Source organism: Apteryx rowi, unplaced genomic scaffold, assembly GCF_003343035.1.
Source record: "Apteryx rowi isolate R43461 unplaced genomic scaffold, aptRow1 scaffold_118, whole genome shotgun sequence".
In the NCBI taxonomy this organism is placed as follows: domain Eukaryota; kingdom Metazoa; phylum Chordata; class Aves; order Apterygiformes; family Apterygidae; genus Apteryx; species Apteryx rowi.
This window is the reverse complement of record NW_020447397.1, coordinates 277,536-304,028: the sequence shown is the minus strand read 5'-3', so window position 1 is coordinate 304,028 and position 26,493 is coordinate 277,536. Positions and strand designations below refer to the sequence as shown.

The 26,493-nt window shown below is 40.7% G+C and overlaps 1 protein-coding gene across 2 annotated transcripts in view; it reads right to left on the bottom strand.

Moving 5' to 3' along the window:
* SASH1 (SAM and SH3 domain containing 1) overlaps positions 1 to 26,493 on the bottom strand; it is a 128,877-nt gene that overhangs the window by 54,935 nt on the left and 47,449 nt on the right. For both annotated transcript variants that reach the window (XM_026083832.1, XM_026083839.1), the window contains exons 3-5: positions 11,991 to 12,041; positions 11,820 to 11,869; positions 453 to 493 (exon numbers count right to left, since the gene is read on the bottom strand). In XM_026083832.1, the coding sequence (XP_025939617.1) occupies positions 453 to 493; positions 11,820 to 11,869; positions 11,991 to 12,041 (142 nt within the window). The remainder of the gene's footprint in view (positions 1 to 452; positions 494 to 11,819; positions 11,870 to 11,990; positions 12,042 to 26,493) is intronic.

Sequence of the window (26,493 nt, the reverse complement as noted above, 5' to 3'; positions counted from 1 at the left end):
AGGATAACAATCTGAACTAACTATTGTAAGTCAAAAAAAAGAAAGAAATACAATGGAAAACAAATACATATTTAAGAATGCAAAATATTTCAGAAACAAAGAGACTCGGACACGACATTAACAAGAATAACAAAAAAAAATGGTTATTCACTGTTGGTGATAGCTTTCAGAATATAAATGAATAGGCTAGCAGTGATCTAACATTTGAAATTCAGTAGAACAAGTCAAAAGCTGCATATTTATGAAATGACAATTCTGGTTGGGCAGTTTCTCACTGAGAGACCCAACATCCCATTTTTAAAGCTGTTAAGACTCACCATCCCCACACACCCAAATGCTGCTGACTTCTGCTGGCATTATGTTTACTCAGCTCTTCACATCCTAGCACAAGCAAAACTGAAAAACTGTTTAAGAATTCAATAGAAGTATCAAATAAAATGAAATATACTGACCTACAGAGCCTTCTTCAGAACTTGATTTATGAACAGAGAGCCTAGAACATAAAAGAGAAATGGACTTATTGATGCAGACTTCTCACATTTCACAGGAGCAGTCTGATTTGAGTAAATTATAGTTTCCAAACAATATATCATGAGCTGTTTTCTCTTCCCTTTTCTTCCCAACACAGCAAGTTGGAAACAGCAACCGAATCCACTGGTCTGACCGCATTAACTTAGTTCCCCTCTGAAAGCTCTGAAACAAGCCCTTTGTGACCAGCATAGAAATATATACACTAACGGAAACCTATGGTTAAGCCAAAGGAGTCTAGGGACCCCTCAGAAAAACACTTTTTCACATACTTCCTCCCTTTTCATTTGTAAAATAGTATTTTGGCTGCCTTAGAAACTGAAGTGCTGGGATGTTGGTATTTGCTTACTTGTATAACAATTTTAACCTATTTGTCTTTCATCTGAAAATACTTTATAAATACTCATTCATTAAACTTTCAGAAAGCTGCTGTGAGGAAGAGAGGAGTATAGATTTAAAGACAAGGCAAAAAAAATGTGTCCAGACCCTATGAAGTGTCCATAGATGGCAGGAGACTACAGGTTCTTTCTTCTGATTCCCATCTGTGTGTTTTCCCACTAGTTTTTACTCAAAAGCTAGCTAGAGAGACTTGTTCCAGCAGAACATGGATTTTACAAACAACCCACCAAAATAGTAAGTAAATCTTTTCTCCTCAGTCTTTAAGCTCATTGAACCAGTTTTCAGTAATGGATTTCAACTCTGTGCCAACAGTTCATTGTGGGATCTCTGACGAGCCAACATTACCCCATTCAGCTGCCTTTTTTCTGTCTGTATAAACAGAGCTAATAGAAATTACCAAATTTTGTGAAATTCTTTGAAGCCTTCCTATGGGACTCTCTATTTAACCAAGCTGAGCCAAGCCAGTGAAACGACTTATGCCAGCTTCAATAGCTTTGCTTGAGGCTCCAAGTGCAAAGCACTACGGCAGTGATTCTGCTCTGCGAGCTCTACCCTACTACATGACAATGCCCTATTGTGCTCTGGCTGTACTGAGTCCAGGCAAAATGGAAACATACATACGCCAGCATACCAAGAAGACCTCAAGCCAAATCATTCTCTGAATGAGGTCACATAATATGTATATGGCATATTCTAGTTGCTGTCTGTAGGTTTTGCACAGGCTCCCTGCATTTTCTTAGACTCCCAGAAGAGGGCATTGAAGAGTTTTTGATAAATTCACTAAGTCGCTCGAAGGAAAATTTTAGTTTAAACCAGTTCAAATTTTAAAAGATGTAAGCAATTACTGGCCAATGTTTTGTAACCATGAAAAACACACTCATCAATTACAAAGACATCATTAAAGGGGAAATGAGAGAGTATGAAGTTTCAGTTTGATTTAGTAATTCATCTAGGCAAACAGGGCTTGGCACAGTGAAGCTGTGAAATGCCACCACCTTCAACTTCAGTCTGATTAGAAATTTAATCTAGCAAAAGCTTTACACCAACTGAAGCAACCAAATATCAGATTTGGACTGCATCAGATAGAAGGAGACATTTACTAATTTCCTTGCTGCAAAAGTTTACCCTTGGAGGGGAAAAGTTAATGACACAGGTAATTTGCAGCCAAATGCTTAGTTTTCAGAAGCCTAAATACAAACACAGGAGGAAAAAAAAAACCTCAGACTTTTGGGGTAAAATCCCCCCAAAACCCAGTGTCAAAATTAACACAGACTTTCAACAGGGCTAGGATTTTATCTTGCTATTCATAGGTAAAGCTGTCGATATATTCTAAATAAAGGGACACCAGATATAGAGTAGGTGGACTTTTGTATGGAGACAACAAAGTAAAAAGAAAGCCAAGTTCTGATGGAACTAAAAAAACTGATCCTATTAACATGCTGCACCTGGGCATGAACCTCACCCATCAAGCTAACACAGTTATTCCACTTATCTTACATGAACTCAGTATCCACTAAATTCACCAAATCACCATCCTTAGAAATGAAATATATCAATCATCAGAACTTTGCTTCATCAGTAAAATCAGCCTCAAACTGGAGAGGCAATCTCTTGCGCGGTTCAACCTCCAAATCCATTTTAATCCTTTTCTTCTCTTCTGTAGTTGCCAACAGTGATGCAAATAAGTAGCAGGTGTAGTGGCAATGTTTGTCATTTGGCATCTGCTCACTGGGAATTGGCCTGAAGCCACCAGCCCGTCCCACACTGGTTACCAAAGAAGGGGAACAGCGGTAGGAGCAAACTTCTGATGTTCCTGAACTAAACATAGTAAGGAGAAGAGAAGTATCCACAGCAAGCAGACCACCTTCTCTTTTATAACTGATTTGAAAACTATACCGAGTCTCATCAGAGGATGCAAATTCTGATTATCCTGTCATGCATTCTCTAAAGAGGAAATCTTCCATGTCTGGGCTGACCTTGAAAATGCTAACAGCTGCTCTTAAAAGATAGAAATGCTGACAAAACCTACCACATACAGCCTGATAAGATAAGGCATTTGCTTCTTAGTTCTACCAGGCAACTCTGACTCTTTAAAATCCTCAGTGAAATCAATCAAGCATTTTACTTCCTAGATGTCTGGTGAAAAATTCCATGGTACCTCGGAGTTGCTTTATGTTTGATTTGCCAGTTACACTCCCTTACTGTGTTAAACCTGCAGCTCCTCTGTGAACATGCACTGAAAGTGATTTGTGCTCTTCCATTCATAGACTGATAACTTGTACTGAAAGTTAATGATGCAGTGACACTTGGCAGAAGTTTCAGCACTGCGTGTCTGAAAAGGAGCCAAATGCCATTACTCCACTGTGGAGGCCTTCATTTTTGTTGTGGTCTGATGTACAACTTCATTAGCAAGCTTTCACATGAAATGTGCTCTGTCACAGCATATAGCAGACAAAATCTATGGGTATATGCTCAGACAAGAAGGGAGAAAAAAGATTTATGGCCAAAGGGGAGGAGTATTTTCTTATCAGTGAAGAATCTTTGGAAGTGAGCTTAAGAATGGGTCAAAACTTTAATCCATTAATCTCACAAATTAAAAACCAGCTCTAGGCCTGTACTTAGGTCCTCTTGGGGCCACAGAGCTGAAACTAAAAAAAAAAGCAGCACAACAGAATACCTAAACATGGAGCTACTTTGGAGAATAACAGAAAATATTTCTACATTCCAGCCTTAGAGAGATGATGGTTTCAGTGGAGTTTAGTATATTATATCAGAACACTCAGTGACACAAAATTAGGTGCATCTTTCAAACACTGGAAGTTTGCCAGTTGCAAATAACAGAGTACCTGAGGATACCAGCTGATAAAAGATGACTGAGAAAAACCCACTGTAATCCTAAAAGGCATAAGGATGAGAAATTCCAATGGCAGCATGAAGAATGAATATATACAGAAATATTCTGTACAATTGTAATTACTCATGTTCAAGAAAGATGGATTAAAACCAGAAGAGAGAAGCATAAAAGCTGTTAGAAGAGCCAGAGAAATGGACAGGTTATCTTAAGAGAGAAGGCTGGAAAAGTTTTGCCTGCTCAGCTTGTCAAACTGAAAGCTGCAAAAAGATTAATTTATTCCCTGTTAATACAACAGGCACAGGAACAAGTAGATATAAGCTGGAAAGAAATTAGAAAAGAGGAAGTTAGAATTTCCTATTTGGACAAGCTTCCAACAGTAGGCAGAGGATGGGAGAGAAGCAGTAAAAGGCCTAACTGCTTTTAAGAGGGTCCTTGAAAGATATGGAAGAGACCGGATGCTTTTGATAACAAAGAGCTGGACACGAGGGCTGCCTCTGGAGGGCACTTCCAGTTCTTTTAGCAGCCTGTAGGTTCATCACCTTTATATGCAAAGCCAGGCATGCAAAATGGTCTTCGAAACTATCTTTCGATTCGGCAGCTGGAATGACCTTGCTATACCGAACCATTCCCTCCTTTCACAAATTACCTCTCGAATTCTGGAGATGGGCTCCAGAAATCAGAGTACATGGAAGAACCAACACACATTTGCGACACAGGCCCACTGAGACAGTACCTGACTATAAAGAAGGCTTTTAACTAGGCTGTACTGAGCTTCTGGGCTAGAGCTTTACCTATTAACTCCAGACTGATTCTGATCTCAGATAGAAAAATGCCAGGGCTTATCGTGCATACACAGTAGTTGATTTTACAAGACATGCAGTCATACATGCCCTGAGATGTGAAATAGCTTTGTGCTGGTACATTACAGAATTGGAAAAGGAAACAAATGACACCATGTGCTGCTTTTATGAATGCGTCTGTTGACTTTCAAAAGCTCATCATTCTCAAAAGAAAACAAACATGAGAGCTGAGAATGACATGATTTTTGATGGGTTTTTGTTTTACCACTAAGTATTTTAAATGCAGATGTGCTTTAACACACAGCCACATTTCATTTATGCACCATAAAATCCACAGGTGCATAACACTATCTGATAATGAAACCACTACCGTTATGATCTTCAACAAACTGATACTAGCCCTCTTATTTCTTCCCAATGACTATTTATAACCCATTGAGGAAAATGCCTGGGATGGGATTTTCAATCTACAAATATTATTCACATTCATAGTGGTAAATAAACCAATACAAAAGCCTGCACTGGCTCTGCTGCAAAGCCATTTGGTTATCTGTGTGCACTAGAAATGGCCCAGTCACATAATCAATATGAAAAACTGACAGACCTATAACTGCTTCTGACTGAATACAAGATAATTTATCTAACTGGAGGCTGGCACAGGGAAGAAAATGGGCCTTTAGTATTTTTATCAAATTTGCATGAACCTGAAGAGAAAGCAGGCCTGCAAGGTTCTGACCTTGCTGGCACCAGTGTGAGAAAGAGATGGAAAGCAAAGACGTTTCATTCAATTATCTTCTCATTAGGTTTCCATAGCAATGGCTCTTTAAGCAGGTCAAAACTTTCTCAGTGGAAACAAACACTGAGCTGCTTGTGGGCTCTGTGTGCCTATGTGCATTTCCTACCATGACCGACATGGAAATAACCACGTTGGCTCCATAAGCTCAGTACAGTAACTGGCAGCAGGCAAAGGGTGCTACTTCAAGTATTTAATAAGTGACTGAGGGGTCCGAGCCGGGAGGCAGATAATTGTCAACTAAAAACTCTTCGATAGCAAAGAGCGGGGAGCAGCGTAGCAAATGCAACGCACCTCTCCGTTCTGTGTGCATTGGGTATTACTTGCCACGTCGACTAGCTGCGACAAGTTTGGCTTCCCTGTGAAAAGAGCCCTTCATGCTTGCTAATACAAAATTACCAGGATCGAAATCTTCTTCCAGCTGCTCAAAGGCACACTGGTTTCCCTGCTCACGTGTTGCAGGCCGCGCTTGGCTGGCCTCTCACTCCCATTGTGAGGACTATTGTGGGAGTTTCCTGCCCTACTTCTCTTCGGGAGGCTGCTTAAAGGCAGCCTGAATAATCTGGCTCTGACTAAATCAGACCTCAAACAAGTGAATACAGAGCCATACACATTCACTGATTCTTTTTGATTCCTGCAAGCACAGGGTATAAAGAAACATCTTAAACACAGACATCTCAAGTATAGCAGGCTTTTATTTCTTCCTCTTTTCTCCTCCAATATTCCTTTCCATTTTTAACCTACCCGAAAGGAACTCACTAATTCTCTCACTAATTAAGTGCAGCCTTTGGCATCCTGGATATGGGGGGTTTGTTTGTTTTCTGTTTTCTCAGTTTCCCTCCCGTTGCCTCATGTCCCCGTCAGAGCAGTGCTCCTGTTTCCTTGCAGATGAGCTCACAGAGAGCTGCCACAGTTAATTTCAGCACCCTGACAAGCTGCCAGAATCAAATATGACAGAATTTAAGCCCTCACATCCATGACCTGGAGTAACGATTTAATGACCTCCTACATTCAAATCTTGACCTGCAGTCTGCAGGCTTCAGAGGAAGAGGATTAGGAAATTTGTTGTCAAAAATTACTGGCAAAAGGCAGGAGATCAGCATATCAAAGGGACCAGAATTTAGGCCTGCATGGACTCTTTTGCAAAATGAAAGCCTTTTTTTTAAAGACATTGCTGTTTTCACTGAAAAACACTGTGGAACATGGAAAAGCTGAACTGCAGGCACTCTCCCTGCCTTAGGCTGATTTGGAGTTCAAGTTTACACCACAGGATGGTGACTGGGTTTACTACAGCATACCCATTGTAGCAAACCTTTAAGAAGAGATTCAGTCAATAGTTTCTCCTACAGAGACAATAAAGCATGCAGATATCCACTTTTGTTGTGGCTTCACTGGCTGCCTGCTGACAACCTCAGCGAAAGCCCTAACTACTGAGCAGCTTCCAACTCCTCCTCTACCATTCGTAACACGCAATCAGAGATTAGCCCAAACTGTATGAATTCAGCATTCAGGGAGCTCGGTTTAAGACTTATGTCTGACACACACACAGAGCATGAGAAAGACATTCACTCCCATGAACAGCTGAGGCAAGAGTTAAGCAAACAGCTGCTGGAGGCACAGAAGCTCCCCTGTGCTGGCACGCAAGGCCCCTGAGCAATGCTGCCCTGGGCATGGTGCTCTCCAGCATCTTCTGCTTGACAAGCCAGTTTCTGCTCAACTCCCTGTGCTGGGAGAGTCTTGCATTCAGGTCTTGAGGATCACTGGACACAGAATGCTTAAAATGTATTGTGCTGCTGCCTGAGAAGTACACCAGGATGGACTGTGGTGTGCGCCTAATATGAACTATGACCATTTACTTGTACAGCAACATGTTTGAGTGGTACAGTTCAAGAAACAGTAGGCAATTCACGTAGGATGTGGCAATTCGTAACATCCACTGGCATGCAAAGGTGATGGGAATGCCTGTGAAATGCCAGATACATTCGCAACTGTCATCTCATGCATTGTTTTTTGTCCTTCCTTTCTCTTGCAGCTGCAAAGAAAAAATGAGTGTACAGGAGTGACTGTACCTCATCCTATCTGTATGCTCTGGGGTCTCTCACTCTCTCCCCTCTCTTTCCTGGCAGTTCTCTGATACACTCCATTTGAAACTTGCCCAGAAGCCAGCAGAGTGACCAGCCAGTGACAGCAAACAGATCTATTTCCCAAGACAGAAAACACACAACTACCCCTCTGCAACATCCCCAGTTCTTCTAAAAACAGGATGAGAGTCAGGATGCAGAAGCCTGAGTTCAGGGGACCAGGTTTAACCTGGATTTCCTGGCAAACATGTAGAGCTCATCRGTCTGTCATGTAGACTTGACTGCTCAAAACGGGAACTGAGAACAGGCTAAAAGTTGGATTACATTGTTTTAAATACTCTGTTTACAATTATGAGAAAACCCTGCTCAGTCTCCTGCTTGAGTAAACATCCTTGGGGTGTTGCCATCAGTTAGAAATAATAGGAATTGTATCTACAATGCATCCCCGGATCAACATGTTATGGGGACAAAGGAGCAATAATAACAACTAAGAACACATTTACTGGGTATTTATTATATTGATCATTCTTCTAGCAAACCCAGGAGTCAGTGTGTCTGTATTGGAGCACTCGCAGTTCTGGGGAGATCTGTGTTCAAAATGAAAAATATCACTGTTTCAGATAAAGATGATGTTGCCACTCTGCTGAAGACAGACTGAGAATCTGCAAAATTACACTAGCACCACATCCGATAATAAGAGTGCAATTTAAAAGGAGAAGGGAACTTTGGAAAGGGTAGAGGGGAATGAAATTTACTATTACGAGAAAAAAGTTTCAGACAAGCCATTACATGTTTTGAGTTATTTGCTGAATATTATATAACTAGGAAGCCTGCCCAACTGTTTCAATTTACAGCAGGAACGCTAGTATGGCCAAAAACTCAGAGCAATTGTGAGCTGAAAGCTCGAACAAACACGACTTTGTCTTCTGTTGTTTACTGATAGCTTTTGAGGTCACATCAGTATCTTTGGTATCATCCTCCACACAACTTCACGTAAATCTTAGAGGCCTTTGCTACAGTGAATTTTCTTCTCTGCTTATCAGAATCAATCCAACAAAAAACATTTTTGGTAGGACATATGTAATGTACAGAGTAGGTCCATACGTACAGACAGTCTTTTTTTATAGTTCCATCTACTGAACAGCAGCAGCATTGTCAGCAACAGAGGAAAGTAATATTGCTCCAAATGCCTTTTGGAAGGACAATCACTTGAAGTGACAACCCACTATGTCTCCAAGCTCATTTAACCCCTTTTGCCTCCCTCCAGACACTAAGGCTGCTCTTCTATGTTACACCAGATCGCCCACTAGACAGATAGCTGTTCAGCAAGTTACTGGACTGAGGGGACCAACTAATTTAACACTGGCTTTGAACAGATGGAAATAATAATGACCTGGGCAGCATGGTTAGTAGGACTTAAGGCAAGACTGCATGTAAACTGCATGTCTACATGAATTGGATTTTTTTCTACCACATAGCTTCAAGGCTGATCTGTTTTCACTGTGGTGTACAGTGGAGCCTGTCAGTCTTTCTCTTCAGTTGGGCACCACAGAAAAACAAAACCAAACCAGGTTAAAATAAACAGCTTCTTCCAGACTTCCTCAAAGCCTCACTCTGTCTGGAATCTCTCAACTCTGTCAAATTAAACAACCATCCAGATGTGTTATTTTAAAACTTTAGACCTTGGTAGTGTAAGCTGTGGGGTGCATGAACAGCAACTTTGGGTGAGGGAAGCTACCAAGAACTACTACGTTCCACTGAGCCACTCGCACTCTCCTCCCTGCCCCGACATGCAGTTCTTCCATGACTGCTTTTACTTCCTGAAGCAATCCACTCAGAGCAACATACTGAAATTAACCTTAGCTCACTCCATGAAAGAGGCTGTATTTTCAATACATGGAAGTGTAACTTATTCTTGGCCAAACTTTTACTTAGACCTTGGAAGGGTATTCACAACAACAGATTTTTCAGCACCTCAGCACCTGGATGGCTATTTTGGGGACCAATCTTTCTTTCTGCCCCCAAATCTGCTTCTGAATATGAGCCACCAATGCACATCTGCATCAAGTTTCAGGTTTAACAAACTGGAATTTTTCACCAATGAAAGTTTTGTAAAAGGTTTACCCCGATCTATCGTACAGCACTGCAGTGAGCAGGCCACAGATGCRCTGTCCCAAAAGGGACAAGCTTTCCTGTCTCTGGTAGCATGTCCAGGCAGCAAATTCAGCTGAAAACCATAAATTAAATACTGAGCCCCCAAAAGCCCAAGTTCAGCATGTCAGCAACAAGAACAAAAATATTTGATGGATTTATAAAATTGATCTGCAGGAACCATTTTAAGTTCTCCGTCTCTGGAACAGGGCTGAATTGACAAGGGAATGCCTCTGAGCTGGAGGAATGAAAGCAGCATTGATGGGGCAGGCTGTCATTAATAAGTATGGGCCTGTATCACTGCTGTTTTGATTATTTTCTATGGCGTTAAGTAGATAACATTTATTATTTTCAACCCTTTACCAAATCAGCATGCATCATGTTGCCTTGTTTCTTACTACACAGTTTTTCTGACACAATTTCCCCTGTGCCAGTTACATATATTTGATTGGGTAAATCATGTATGTGCTCCAACTGATAAATGTATCCTCAAAACGTACACTTTCATTTTYGAAAGGTTGAGAATAATCACAGGACTCTCCCATCTGAACTAAGATAATGAGGTTATTTTTCTTTCAATGAAATAAACTGTCTCTCTCAGAATACAGTCACTCAAAAGATGCTTTTGTAGATATTGTCTCCTCAGTTATTTGTGGTACAACACCAACAGAGAGACACAGTTTGGGAAACTGGCTACAGCTTGTAAGACCTGGAATCTATTCCCAACTGTGTGTTGTTCTCCTGTGAGATCTCCATCTCATCACTACCTGAAGTGAGTGGGATGATGATATTCACCCACAGGTAAAGTGCTTTGAGACTGAGAGAAATGTATTATGATTATAGGAGAACCTTGGAGGCTTACTTCCCAGCCTACAGTTCCTGTAAAGTTCCCATCCACTTGGCACTTCTGGTTTCATTAGAATGAAAGGCAGGGAGGTATCCTTGAAGAGACCTTCTCCATGTGAAAGAGATTTTTCAATATCTGAAGCACCACTTCTAAACTCCAGGCCATTTAAGCTTTCTCTGTTAACAGCATGTAAAAATGGGGGCAGTGATGGTGCCCAAAGTAGAATTCACCTCATCTGTCTTAAGCTGTTTGAAAATTTATCTCAAGCCGGTCATCAGTGCTTTCGCTGTGATTGATGAAGAGAGACAAGGCACCTCTAAAAGATAATTTTCACTTTCCAAGATCTTTGGCATGAATCACCTTTCAGAAGTTCCTACATGAAACACCTAAGCAGCTGTTCTGTGCAACACACCCAACTTTAACATGGCCAGTAGTCAGTGAGGTGAACCCCGTAAAGGGCTCCCGCTGTGACTGACACTGGTTCTACTGAACTAGCAAAAGCAATGGCAGCAATTTTTTTAAATTTTCCTATTGCAGTCCAATGTTGAATTACAGCTACATGGAAAGATATTCAAATGTGGGATTATAAAAGCTTACTAAAGTACCTCACATGCAAAACTGGATTCCATGTACACCCTCTGAACTACTCCAGCTGGCACCACACTACAAAGTGCAGGCAATTGGAAATATAGTGTTAGCTGTCTTCATGCACTGCTGCACGTTACCCTTAGCAGTAGGGATCCAAGATCTCGGGATCAAAGGATGGAGGCACAGAAAACAAGCACACATATTGCAGCAGGAGGTGACAGTAAACAGAACCCTCTCACTCCACACAGAGAGGTTTTTATTAAGGACTGCTAAAATTAAAGTTCCTTTTAACTTGTTTTTAAATACTTCATTCCCTTGGCACCTTCTTCAAAAGCACAGTTACAAACCCAGGAGTGCACAGGAAGAGGAAAGTGGTTTAAGTTTGTAACTCTCTCTTCCCCTTGCATATCTTTTTTTGGGTGTGTTTAGGTCTAGCCACAGAAAGCTATTTTTTTAAGCAGGTTTCATTTGCAGAGAATGTGAAATCAGTGATGCTCCTCAACACTGACTGCCAGTTTTATCAGTGTATGCACATCCTAAATGTGTGCAAAGGGGAGAAAAGATAACAACTCTCCCTTAAAAAAAAAAAAAATAGTAATAATAAAACACCAAAAGAGAAAGAGAGAAGGAGCAGGTTCCAAACTGGGTTTCATCTATAGAGGCTGGATCTGGAATCTTGAAACATCAAAGCAATCAAAAATAAATTTACTCCATGAAAAAAGAAAATACGTATCAAATTTCCCCTCCATCCTTTCTCACCTCCTGTGCCTTCACTTACTTTCTTTCAGTGTCAGGTGTTGACGCAGCACTGCTGAGGCCAAGTGACTCCTGCAACAAAAGACACACAGCAGTGAGAGCAGACACAAGAGCAGCCTTTGCCCAATTTATGCAGAATAATGAATTAAAAAATAAACAAACAAAAATAGATGATCAAAATCACAGGGCTTACCTCAATCTGGGATCGCAGCTGTAGAGATGTAGGGCTGTTATCAGGTTTCTCCTAAAACAGAACAGATGTCAGGTTAATGAAATATCCAAACACTAGAAAGAAGAAATTGGAAGGACAGAAGAGGAAAGAAACAGGATAACAGAACCTTGGACAACCTGAAAACTTTTCAAATGGGATACACTAACCTCTCCAGAAGGAACCACTTTCAGAGAAATTCTGAAATACTCCAGTAAAACCTAATACCATTCTTATTACTGCAGAATATAGCACATTGTAAGGTTGCTATATAGAAATGCTTCAAAATTAAATAAAAAGAAAAATGAGTTATTTTCATGAAAAGATCAATGTTTACCAGATGTTCATGGAAGAGGGCGATCAGTTTTTTCAGTATTTCACAGTTCTCTCTCTCTCATGTGTTTATTTGCAGTGTATTGTTAAGCCACTGGATGTCTCTGTGTCTTACACAGAGTTCCAGACAGGTTAAAGCCCCTGGTAACCATGGGGCAAAAAGCTAAAGCTCAGGATCCATTTCTGTCAACAGACTGCATGAGCTAAAGCAGATTGTGATTCTGCATCTTACGTGACATTCCCCAACTTTCTTGCCACTGGCAGTTGCAACACAAGATTTACAACAAACTTTATTTACAAATATTTTGCTGCAACAAAAATATCAACTGTTAATTTCCAACTTGAAGGCATTATTTAATAAAGAGCATATGCTGGTTAATAATTAAGAATAAAATTAGTATTTTTCACTCACTACCTTCTCTTCTAAGTCACACAGACAGTGCCAGCTCAGTTCACTTCTAGATACAGATAACCATTTTCCACAGCACAGTGTTAAGGGTGTTGCCCAGTGGCAGCGAGCTGGGAACAAAGCGCAGGTGTTTTGGGTACCAGTTACTGCACTAATGATGCACCCAGAAAAACATTCACAAGTTGTTGTTTCTGAAAGGAGTAAAATCAAAAGTGACTTTTAGAAACCTGGTGGTTGAGTGAAAATTATCACCATAATTTTTCTTATTGTATATCATTAATAAGTACAGCTGTAAGATTCATACTTTTTTTCTACTTTTTTTCATTAAAACACCTTGTTCCTATTTTGTTTAGTTTAATGCATATTAAAACATCCTTTGGAGTGAATACAATTAGCAACAAGAATTTTCTTCATGCAGATGTTTGTATTACTGATACAGCTGCAGATTAAAAAAGATACAAGTAGGAGCAAAAATTACATTAGATCAGCACAAAATTTATTAGATAATGTGTAAGTGGTATTTCCCAAAAATTACTTTAAAGAAGAAAACATAGGAAAATTTCAGCATTAAATGGGCATTCTCTAGGCTGAAAATAGTAAAATGGTAATAGTGATAGATTTCAGCAAGCCCTGTTTTGAGGCAGAAATCTGTCAGCAGGAAGGAATTCACATCACCTTACTTAAAATGTCTAAAATGTAACCATCTACTCCTGAAACTGGCCATCTAGACCCCCTTTTTAGTCAAAGGAGAGAGACAGGAATTTTTACAGAACAATTCACCTGACTGGTTTTAGGTGCCTCAGTTAGATGAGATGAGTCCCACTCATGGTATCTAATTTAAGATTGTAAGCCAACCACCTAAAAGGCACCTATTATTAACAATGAGCCTAGCTGAAGTCAGTGGGAAAATTCTGATTAGAATGAAGGAACAAATTATAGTTATTTGTCAGTACTGAAACTACAGCTTACTACTTCATTCTGCATGTGAAACAGTAGAGGAACCTATTTATTCTCAGCCAGTTCAACCTCTAGTGAAGTTGTTGCAAAGTTGGTACTGTAACCAAAAGGGCCATCAGAGCTGAGTAAGCAACCACAGTAGCATACAGACTCCCCCAAAAAGGAAGGAAGACGTGGATTTATTTCTCAATACTGGAGGTCTTTTTGTTCATGCATTCCTCAGCCTACATGTAAATCTCTTATCTCTATGAAATTGTACTTCCTATGCCCTTTGTTTACAGAAAGGCTGACAAAACAATCTTAAGATTTAATACAAAAAGCAAATTAGATACAATTTGCTGAAAATGTAGCCTTTTAATACTATAGCACCAACTGCCACGAAGTGGTATTGGACTAACACTCCCAGAAAATCTGCAAAATCTAGAATAGAAAGGAGTCTACACTATTATCACAGGACTCACTCAACCTCTACTGCTGGCGGCAGCAGCAGGCAGGAGTGCACAGAATGGCTCGCTGCCACATATTTGTTATGATATAGTCACGACTGGCACAGGGTCATGGCCCAGCTCAAGGATTTTGCCCAGCCGTGGTCTGGGTATCTGGTTTTATAGCATGAAAAGGTAACAGAGGTCATTGAGTTGAAGTCAGCACACAAAGGGAACCAAATTCATTTACTGTCAGAGCCACCAGGACCTTTCCCATAGTCAAGCAGAAGCCGGACTGAGCCCAGGGAAATCCCACGGATGTCCGCGGATCAGGAAGGGGAAATCAGCTATTTGGAAACAGGCATAGTAGATCTTTTCAGTTCTTTTTCTCTGTCACTCACTGTTACCATTTTACATAGTTGAAATACATGATTCTCCCTCCTCTTTCCATTAGCTTTGTCAAAATGGAAGCCAAACAGGTTTGTTACCTGGAAGGGACTGAAGGCACAGCACTGCAAGTCTTTCTCCTGCACTCTCCCACCCTGGCCTCGCAGTCCACAAGGAGGGTGGGAAACAAAAAACCCCCACACCAAATATCGCATTCACGAGTGCTGTCCACACACTGCTGCACAGAGTAGAAAACGAACATTTTATCACCTATCACATCTTAAAGCTTCATATAGCCAGTCAGGAGAACCCACTGTGTGTCCAACACATCTTTAGACTGCAACTTCTCAGCAATAAATATTCCACTTTTTGATGATTTATTTGTTGTCTGCAAAAGCTGACTGCTGCAAATGCTTTCTAAAGGTGTTCTAGTTTTTGGAAATTATCATTTACAAGATATGTGGGTTCCCAACACTTTACAGAAGTCTTTTGCTCAAGTGAGTTGCTTGTAAAGTTGTAGACTAAAAGCACAATTAGGTAGAAGGTTGTTACTTTCAGTCTAAAACTATTCAGAGGAATAAGCAGCTGCACCCTCTGTAACAAAATCCTGAAGAAAGTTGACTGTATTTGCTTTCTTTTGTCTCATTTACTGTGAAGCCCACTCTTACAACAGGAGCAGTTTTATAGGCTCAAGATGACAGTGAAGGACAGCAACAAGGACAACTCTCCTATCCCTGCCTCTACAACTGTACTTTGCAGTGTGGAAATGCAAAACACCTGATAATCCTGTATCCCTGTGATTAAAATACCTACCTATCTTTCCAAAAGAATGATATTTTTGCTATTTAGACAAGAAACTGAGGGTGTTAGGGAAATACTGCTCCCCACTGAACTTCTGGCATGAATCTAAACCACAGATCACAGAACTTTTCTCTGCCTATTCTATTTACATAGGTTCCAGACCTCACAGGAAAATCCACAGGTTGTGCTGACTTAAATCCAGCAGGCTCAGGGCCTTTTTTTTACCACAGGCTAATTCTGGAAACTTGAGAAAACCTTATATGACTGGCGTGCTCTCAAGTATACTATAACATCTTTTCAAAAAATATTTTCAAAGATTAGTTTAAGGAAAGTACATCTCCCCACCTTTTTGAATCAAATCTTAAAAAGAGAAATACGGGAGAGCCTGGGCTTATAGAAGCAGTCACTGCAGTAACAGCCTTCCCTAGCCTGCATTTTCAGGACTCTGATGCAGACAAAACAGGCAACAGAGCTATAGGTATTTGCTGTCCTAGAAGTCTGCTGCCCTAGATGACTGCCTGCTCTGTGCATCCCTCCAGCTTGCCTGAGGTGTACCAGACATTCATGCCAATTACACACTACGCACTGCTGGTGCAAGAAATCCAGTGATCTGAGGAAGTACCTGATTGACTGCATATTCCAGAAAACACCCAGCTCACTGTGCAGACTCCTTAAGCTATATGAATAAATCCAGTGTTCCCAAAAGCATCTGATTTACTTGCACGATTTCTGGATTTAAGGGGCCCTGCCTGAAAGAGTACTGTTTAGATCATAGCAACCAAGATCCAGAGATCTCAGATAAATAGAGATATTCATAAATTACATCCAATCCCCAGTGCAGCCTGTAAGAGAGAGGCCAAATAGTGGCTTAACACCAGCTTGCTCAGCTCCCCCCTCCAGGTCCAAGGTTAGGGCAGCACTGAAATTCACATACTGATTTTATGGCCAGAGGGAGCTGGTACAACCAGTGACTCTAATATCCAGCAGAGTGAAGCCATAGAATTTAAACTATTGATTTCTCCATCAGGTCACACACTGCTGATTGAAAACAATCTTAACCTGGAGAAGCATTTTATTCTCCTAGCTTTAAAGCCATATTCTTAGAAGTCCTGCTTCCTTCCTGTCTTCTCCTTCACCCGAAGGGGTTCTGCTATCATGATGACAGCTGTTGGGATAAGGACGAGAGTCCTGGCTGAAGTTCTGATCCAGGAGCTACAGAAAGGGAGGGCGGGCAGGCGGGCATTGCATTACGCAGCCTTGTTTCAGGTCTGTCCAGGATCACCAACCTTTCTGCAATTTGGGTACTGCAGAGAGCAACTGCTGAATTAAACTGACTAGTCTCAGATGCTCCCTTGCAGAAGTGTGAGTGGGTGGAGTGCTTTTTACAAGTCTTTCATTTATAAAGAAAATGTGATTTGTAAACTTAACAAGCAAGATTTGTGGCTTATGCCTCAAGCCTTAAGTTGTTTGCCTCAGGGCTCAAGAAAGAAGCTTCCCTCACAGGCAGCTTTTCTGTTTACTCAGTACACTGTTTACTGTGTGATTTATTGAATAGTTTAGACACATTTTCTTTCAAATAATTTCAGATTACTAAATAATGCGGGTTTTGTTTTGTATACTATTATTTCTGTAAAAACCTTGAAAACAGTTTTAAAATCATGTATGAACTAAGCCTGAAAAATGCATAAGGGAAGAAAGCACAAAACACAAATTACATGAGGAAGAAGTCAGAAACACATTGCCAGACTGGAATGGTAGGTTTTGAATTCATGAGGGACTCTTCCTCCTATGGTAACATCGGTTCAGTTGTTCTGTACAGAACATAACAGGCAGAAAAGTCCCTACCTGTCTCAGGATGTTGCTGTTCTAATACAGAAATGTATAAGGAGAGCTGAGAAAAGCCTCCAAAAGAAAAGCTGGGAACCCACAGCAGGACCCATTCATTTTTACAAGGGGCATCTCATATTCTAATTATCTGAACATTAAGGTTCATCTCTGCCTGACACCATAACTTAGTCAATTTAGTGCATTTTTTTCATTGAATGAATCCCTTATAATTATGAAAAATGCATGCACCTCTTGGCAGTTTCTGCCACAGGAGCTTGTACCCATTTGAATTACAAATTTAAACACTCCTGTGCAGATGCTAACACAGGATTCATCTCCCTGGACAGAGAGAAACTGTGCAAAGTGAGACCTAGATGGCTCCTGGGTAAATGTAGTGGGAAACCACAGGGAAAGGAGATGGCTAAAACACCCCTAAATTTATAAATAAATCCATGAGCCCATTTCAGCATGTGTAAACAAGACAGCTACAGCAGAAAAATTCTGCARTAAAACTATGGCAGTCTCTTTCCCCAAACCTTTTCCCTGCTTGTTCTGAACACACACTGCTTGTTCTAGTCTAGCTTCTGAAATGATTAAACAAAGCTATATCTGAAAGATAGCCAGAGCACCGAAGGTCTCCAGTAGTTCATCTGACTTTGAAACCCATTATTCTGCCTAGAGTCCTCCATCAGGCGTCATATTTCAGCCCTTGCAGAGGGTCTGGAGAAGGTTAAGACCAGCCTTTGCGCAGAGACAGCACAGGTACACAGGTGTTTAATGGAAACTGCCTACAATCACTAGCTGAGGGTCACAGATCAAAGTAAAGAAATAAAAAAGACCTATCGCCGTGGCTACCACCTCAGCAAGTGTTAGAGGGAATTAACCAGCTCAGTGAGTTTCCGATGGTTCAGATTAGTACAAGTCCCATTTTGAGTTTCAGACTGTGACCCCTGGACCATCCTTTTAGCCATTTCAGTAGGAGAGCGGAGGCTCCCTGCTCCATTACTCCTGCACGCTACACCCAGAGCTGACACAGCCTAAATGATACATTCTGCAGCAGCAGTAAAACTCCAGACCACAGAAATGAGCTATGTGGGAGGAATGGTTAAAAACTGGGATTTCAAGCAAGTAAATACTTCTTTTACATGTGAAATAACAGTCCAAGTACTCTCTCATTGCCTCATACATCAACACAGACACAGGCAAACGCTTAGCTTAGCTACTGATGAAATGTAGCTTCAGAAAGGACATGCTGTTACAATATTCTGGTGCCTGCTTTTAGTATTAGGTATAGAAAAAAATCATGCCTCTCTCAGCTTGACATAAATGCTGGAATCTATCAAACGTAACACGTCATACAGAGAAGCGTTTGACATTCTCCCTTCTGCCAACAATAAAAACAGAAGGGTTTTTTTTTTTTTTTTTTTTAATCTCTAACACATTGCGCTTATCACTAAGGTTGGAAGCCACAAGGGTTGAAAAACATTCCACAGTGATTTTGAAAAACATAATTCATTAGCAATTATACAGAAACTGCAGCATTTGTAAAGCTCTGCAACACCGAAAAACCGCACGGTACTAACTCATAAATTCACATACAACAAATAGGGTCTGAATCCAGCAAAAGTACAGACCAGAGACAAAAAAACAGCAAAAAGCTTCAGAGAAAAAGTCAATAGAAGAACGTGGCATTCTACAGTGAGAAAATCAAATACATTCTGAGCAATTTCCCAAACAAGACGAAGCAGCCCCCAAAATATGGTAGCTGTCTCTGTGCTTAAAACATATATTAACATAAAGGCATATATCTGTGATTGGGACACAGCAGGTCTTTGACTGATATATTTTATACCCATTACCCAAATGGCAAAACAGCAAAATGCTCTTGTGCTGGCATAACTGCATCTACACTAGAGCTTTTGCAGGTTAATTTACACTAGTAAGTCTTGTCATTTTAAATAAAACTCCTAACAGACGTCAGCATCAACAGCTAACCTTTCATTGTACAGGCAAGGCCAAAACTATTCTTGTGAGTAGAAATAATGATGGAAAACAAAATGAAAGATGTTCTTTTTCAGGAAGGACTTGAAAATAGTGAGGGTGTTCAAGGTATTGGAAAGAACCGTGATGTTTCAGAAGGAAGAAAAAAATTAGAGCAAGAATGCTTGAGTGCAAAGGCGCAGAGGGCTCAAGAGGTGAAACAGATGAGGGCAGTGAGAGATAAAGTATTCCCGGGTACTAGACAAGGCAAGGGGCCATTCTTGTGCACGGAGCTGATAATGGGGGTGGGGCAGAGCTTGCACTTTCCCTGGGGAAAAGCATTTTGGTTTGTGGGAAAACGATGCAATTTAAGTGAGAAAATTAAAAAAAAAAAATCAAAAGCCCCCAAAACCTTTGTTTTAGTGTACTTCAGCCCCGAGTAGGAATGGTCTGGACAGCTAAGCACAGGCTGCTCTTTGGCACCCACCTGTGCCGAAGAGCCCTGCACTGGCCCAAGTCCCTGCTCGTGGGGCAAGAACCGCCCAGGGCAGCGCTAACGGCACTGCTCGGCGCGCCTCCGACAGCACTTAGGGCCAACCCGTGTCAGCAACCACCAGCATGCTTCACGCCTAGTGCATCCCCAGGGAACTGGGCACCGATGCTGAACAGATATCCTCACAGTGGACTAGGAATTCAGCATCTCTATGAACTTCGTATCCCCACACAAACATACTCCAAAACTTACTTTTCACTATCTACAGGGACAGGAGTTTAAGAGTGATTTCAAAGTGAAACACTAACAGTATCACATATAAGACTAAGAGAATCACAAGCAGCTCCTCTTTTTTAAAGCCATGACAGAATATTCCAAACTTCTTCCTGGAAATAGACAGTTTGATCAATTTTTATTTGCCCTTCAAAATCAGAATACCAGTTCCTTGGGATAAGTTATATTTCCAGTTTCCTTCTGTGAAACACTTAGCAAAATTTACTGATTTTGCATTTTCACACACACAAAATAGTATTTCATTTGTATTAAGCATATTCACCACTTTCCCAGTTTCTTTTCTGTATTTTCAAGAAAAATAGAAGACTTTTTTTTTCTGAACACTAGCAAGGAAAGAAAAATAGAATCCCAGGCTAAGATCAATGCCTCAAGGAAACCTCTACAGCTTTGCAATTCTTTCAAATAGACCTACCAGGAAAACACTGGCTAACATAGATCCACTGTAAGCTGTATTTGTACTGATAATATATTTGTGTGCCTACAAGCCAACATCCATAGCTCCAGCACATGAAATTTCAGATGATCTATACTGCAAATGAATATAAGCGTGCAAGCTGAATCAGTCAATACATTGAAATCACATGGATTCTTGAGAAACTGCTTGTTACTGTAATAGTGATGCATTTTACAAGTATACTGACTTCGACTTCATAATTTGCTAGCTAACATTTCACAGCTCTACCTTGATTTCACTTAGTGTTCTGTCAAAAAATAAATTACCAATGAGTTGTGCAGAAAATCTGTAGCAGAACAGAAACTACAGTTGACTCCTTTAAGTCTTGAGTTACTATGGCCTTAAAAAACTTGGTGAAATTCATGAGTAGGTAAATCAGGAGGAAGAGTTATTCCTTAAAAAAACTACAAAGTTTTTTTTTTGTGTTACCACAGATGCATGGTACACCAATAATCAAGTCTTTTTTCAAGAAAAAAAATATATCTTGCACTCTTTTCTTTCTGGAAAAGCAGCGAGTCCTTTGATTTTGAACAAAAGGAGATCCATAAAAAATTACATAAGTTATCTCATGGAAAACAAAGAATATTTCAGTTGAAAAATTCTTCCCCAACTTTTTAAAACTTATTCTAGTTCATATCCAGCTGACAATCTGCAATGCATCTTACATCAGAAACTTCCATCGTTCTGATCACTCTAATGTGCAGACTGCCTATTGCAGTAAAATGAGACAGTTTTTCATGTATCATTTATTTGAGACACCCCGCATTACAGAGACTCAAAAATGCTCCAACATTTGGTAGTGATCCAAATCCTTCTGACTGTTGGATCCTTTAACTCTGGTGGGCAAAACCAAAATTCAGAGTTCTATAGGGTTGTGGGTGGTGGAAGAAAAGCATCGATTCATGAGAAATCTGGCACCAAACTTAATTGTACGACTGCTACACTTTGGGCTGTGTGCTGCCAGCACACAGAGGAGCTGCATAGTCATGCTGCTACCAGGTCATATTCTTTAGAGCTGATGACCTGTTCTTGGCCTCATCTGCCTCCAGGAAAATCTGTACCTACAGTTCCAGGTTTTCCAATAAAAAAAAAAATCTGTATGTATAGATGCATGTATAGATGTTTTCTTTTTAAATGGGAAATTGTGCCCTTCAGAATGCGACTGCTAAAACCTTAATTTAATTCAAGAAAATCTACTAGACTTGAAACTTTTTCCTATCCAGCACTGAATTTCTGAAAGTTAGTTTTGAATCCACTGCTCAAGAAATGGATTTCTCTTCTTAATTTTTAAAGCAGTGAAAGAATCCAGTAGAAGTGGGGGGGGGGGAGGGGAAAGGTTGCAGAACTCTCTAATACAGAATTAAGCTAAGCAAGGACCTGAACCACATTATCCCACATCCCTGGTGAGTATTCTAACCATGAGGCTATGCTCACATGCACTCTTACCATTTTTCTGTTCTTTCCATGACAAGATTCAAACAGCCTCATTACTATTTTGAGGAAGAAAGAATTACTATTTCAAAACTTTAAACATTTGTACAAAATGGGATTCTTGCTTTCCAGCTCACAGTTAAACTGCAACTTTCTTCTCTTTCAGAGGTTAAAACGTCAGCTACAACCTTAAAAAAAAAAAAAAAAAGGCAGAAACCCTGAACTCAGGCCTTTGTAGGTAGAAGGCCTTGCCTTAATGTTTTTAATCCAGTTTAATTCCCTCTTACTGACTCTTGTGTTCATTATTCCATGGGAGGACCCCAGTCATAAAGCTGTAATAATATGAGGTATTCTGTATACTTATGCATATGAACTGGCTCTGACCACCATTTCAGCTGCTCTGACCATGGAAACAGCAGGAATACAAATGAGAAGTGGTTTTGAAAAATTTGCTATCAGACAAATCTGTGTCAGCATATGGGGAACTGACTTAAAAAAATTCTACTCTGTGCTAACATTTTTGATTGCATTAAATTCATTTTGAAGAAGCAGTTGTTTCAAGTTCATTTCTAAACAGACAGACTTGAAACAGGAAAGAAACTGATTACACTGGGAAATGTTTCAATTTTATTTCATTTTTTAAAAATCTGATCTTTTCTTAACCACTTAAAAACAGAACCAGTGTTTAATTTTAAAACAAATCAATTTTGTTTACTACATAGGTATGTGCAATTGAGCACCTGAAAATTAAGATATTATGAATTCATTCCCTAGAGCCAGGCACTGAACTGCTTGCTCTCAGCCTGCATAAATGCACTCCAGGAATGTGAGGGGGTGAGGGAAGAGAGACGAAGGCTGATAGTTGGATGCTAACTTCAAAGTCTCCTAGAAAATGAGGGAGAAATTAATTTCTTGAGCAAGAGAACTGGGAACAAATTAGCCATATTAATGCAAAAAAGGACTAGCCCACAAATTGTTAGTCTGTATTTATACATCATCCCTGCTATAAAAATCGCCTTTGATAGAGTATTTAAATCAGTCATTCTCTCTTTACCTTTTAACTTCAAGCCTGTATTTGATGGATGCTTTGGGCCAGACCCTTACTTATTTAAGCCATCATCACTGGCCATCACATGATTATCAAACTGAATTTCAGATCACCTCTGATGCACTGCATCATACTTTTAGGCTCACAGATGACATGCAAGGTTATTCCAGTCAGAGGGAAAAATTATTATTAAAGACCATTATATTATTTGGCACAATTCTGTGCATTTACAAAGAAGATGCGCATAGTCCTGGCTCTCTGAACGCATCAGAAACGCAGGCTCCATCCGAGTGTCTGCTGGGGTGATGGTCATCTCTGACACAAACACAGAGCTCAGTCATTTCAATAAGCATTTCTTCGATAATATTAAGTAATCATTGACTTCTACATGTTTATGATAGAAATCTGTATCTAACAGCCACAGGAACACCCCTGATTTATTATTTACATTCAAATTCAAAAAGACTGTGACTAGAAGCTCTGCCGCTGACAGAGCAGTTATCTGTAATGGCCCACAGTGGTGGCGTAGCAAACGGCAGCCATCCTCTGTTGGATTAGGGCTGCAGCAGTTTTTGCTTTGAAGGGTAATGGCACAACAGTGGCATCTGACAGCTCCAGTACTAATGGGGACAGCTGCTGGTGAGGGGTTAAATTAAAGTTTCAGGCACGCAATTAGCAGCTCTCACTGCTGGGCCCAACTCCAGTGGTCCAGCTGCAGTGCTGGGGYGACTTCTTTTGAGGCTCAGCTGCTCCACTGAGAGCGCACAGAGAGGCTCCGCTGGCACGGCCTGCATTTGGGGTGGACAGTGGCTTTTCCCCGGCACGCCTGCCAGGCACCAGCAAAGTGATTAACACAAGTTTCAACGATTCTTAATTTTGACAGGTAACAACTCAGGATTCGGAGTCAGCCATGAAACGCTTGTCCTTCCCCCAGCGCAAAGCACGAGGCAAGGGGCTCTGAGGTCATCTCCAGGGGAAGGTAGGCAGGGACCAAACCCCTCTCCCTCCTGGCGAGGCAGGGCTTGCGCGATCCCTGGACACTGGCTCTGGCCCCCCTCAGCCCGGGGCATTCGCACTGCTTTCAGGCTAGCTTAGGACGCAGGTGCACAATGCTGGTCTACATTGCTGCGTTTTATGTCAGACAGCAGTTATCCCATCAGGGACGCGGACAGGATCTTCTCCAAAGAAATGGCAATTGCTGAATGACGAACAAAGGCCACCTATTACTATGAATGTCTGTGGAGAAAACCTAATTATGACACTGTGATGCACTGCTTGCAGACACGCAGCGTTCGAACCTCATCAAAGAGCRGTTCTTCAGTAATCACTGCAACTCATACCTGAGGCAGCTGCAAAGAAAGCTGCCATCGCTGCTCCACGCAAGACAGCCACAATCATCACCCACCRCTACTCACCAGAGAATTACAAGTGATTCAGTAAAACCTTACAAACGATTCTCTCACCTAACATTTTCTCTCTGCACAGTTAGAATACATACCCACTGGTTAGTTTTTCGATTATTTTACTCCTGAAATGGCAACTATAATCAGTTTCCCAGTTTCTACTTGCAACTTCAGCCTTCCTCTTTGGCAGACTGCGGGTCATGCTTGACTTTAAAAAGAATGTACAGAATGCGGCAATGCAGAAACAAATGAAGCGAAAGCGCAGCGCAGACTTGCTTTTCCACCTCACCTGTAGTTTTTACATATTCAGTGACCCAGTGCACACACGTAGCACATAAACCTCATTCCAAGAAAACTTGGACAAGCCCTGTACTCACTGCTGCGCCTTCTTATTCACCCTATCCTCCATTCAGTGGCATATTTTACAATTAAGAGGAGGAATTATTGTGTTGGAGCCACAGTTAATTAAATCATGGCATTATAAATGCTGACGTGTATTATTTTTAATTTCTGTAACTTATCTTCCAAATGTACAAATTGTGAAACAGATCCCTCAGCAACCAGTAAGTACTGCTGTTTGGAGACACATTCAAAAATTAACCCCTTTGCAAATAGCGCTAACCAGAGTGCGTTTAGCACACTCAGTGTGATGCCTGCCAGGTGCTGGGGGACTTCTGATAGCTGGGAACTAATCAGAGGGTATCAATTCAGTTCAGACAGACTAGTCAGCAGCCACAAGAGGGTAATAAGTCACGAGGATGTTTCTGATAGACTAAGTGAAATGAGTGAATTAAGTGAGTATGCCCTTCTCTCAAAATCCACAGGCTGCTTACATTCCTCAAGGTATGAAGAAGTGTTGAGGCAGACACTTCACCCTGCATACAGACAAAACATGTAGGATTAAGAACTATCAGAAAAACAATTTAGAAAACCAGCCGTTTGCAAAAACCCTCAAAGAGAAAGCCAGTAGCAAAAGTACAAAAGAAACATAAGAGACATAAATGTCTAATAAATCAGACTGTGTGTCTTAATGACACTGCAACATTGCTACCAGTGATAACAACTCTCAATTACAACCTAAAACAAACGCCATTCAAAAGCTTTAGACTGGGAAAAATCTGCTGAAGTCAAATCATTTCAGTCAATAATTTACTGCCAAACACTTTCAGTACTGCTTTGTCACTGCTGGCAAGCCATACGAAGCAAGCACACTGCAAACTGCCTTGCTGCAACAACTAAAGGGCTTACTGAGGGAAGGGAGCATGTTGTGTCGTTTCCTCTTCCCTCCAGCAAATATAAATTACGCATGCAAAACAGAGTGAACAAATGATCAAACACCTTGTCTTTGCAAATGTCTTTGTGCAAGCGTTATGACTCAGGTTGCTGGTAGGCCCTCCAAATAAATTAATTTACTGTGGTAAAGAAAATCTGAGCAAAGTAAAATTTGAGCTGTACAAACACCTGCAAGAGTTTCTAAATACCTAGTTTTTTGCAACTAAGACCTGCTTGTTTGGGCAGGTGCTACTAGTGTTATGGGAGTGTCCACAGCACAAATTCCTCTGCTCAACTGTCTTCACAAGGAAAAGCTGTCCTGGCTTCTTGGAAACAAGTCTGTTCTCATCACAACAGCAAGAAAATGTCTTGAATGAAAACGTTTCATTTTTTTCTGCTCCAACTCCCCTCAGTACAGTAGGTTTTTTCCAGGCTATGGCCCTAACAGGTTTTTGTTACAACAGCCGCTGGCTCTTATCAGTGCATACACCATTTCTTCAAAAGTTTTTGTTTGTTTGAGATCAAGTTCTCACACACAACGGCTTCTCAACCATATTTTTTGTTTCTTATTCAAGGTTATGTGCATTCTGTGAATAACTGTGCAACTTAATCCAGACTACACCCATGGATACAAAATGGGTTTTCTATTACAACAGATTTTGTGAAAAACAAGTCCTTAAGAACGCAGAGAAAACTTTACAAACGCAGTGTAGCCACCACGTGACTTTCTCTGACACAGTAGCTTTGAACAATGCTCTCTCCCCCCAACAAATTTAATCAAGACAGTCACTCTAATAACACAAGCTGGTAGCACAATTCATTGCTAACTGTGCTGACACTGAGACACTGTTTTTATCGTATGATATGGAAAAGTTGCTCCTACAATTTCTGAAAAATCCCCATTTACAGTTAGATTTCTAAAGCACCAGCTTCCCTGTAAAAATTCTAAGAACTGAACAGGCTTCTGTAGTACA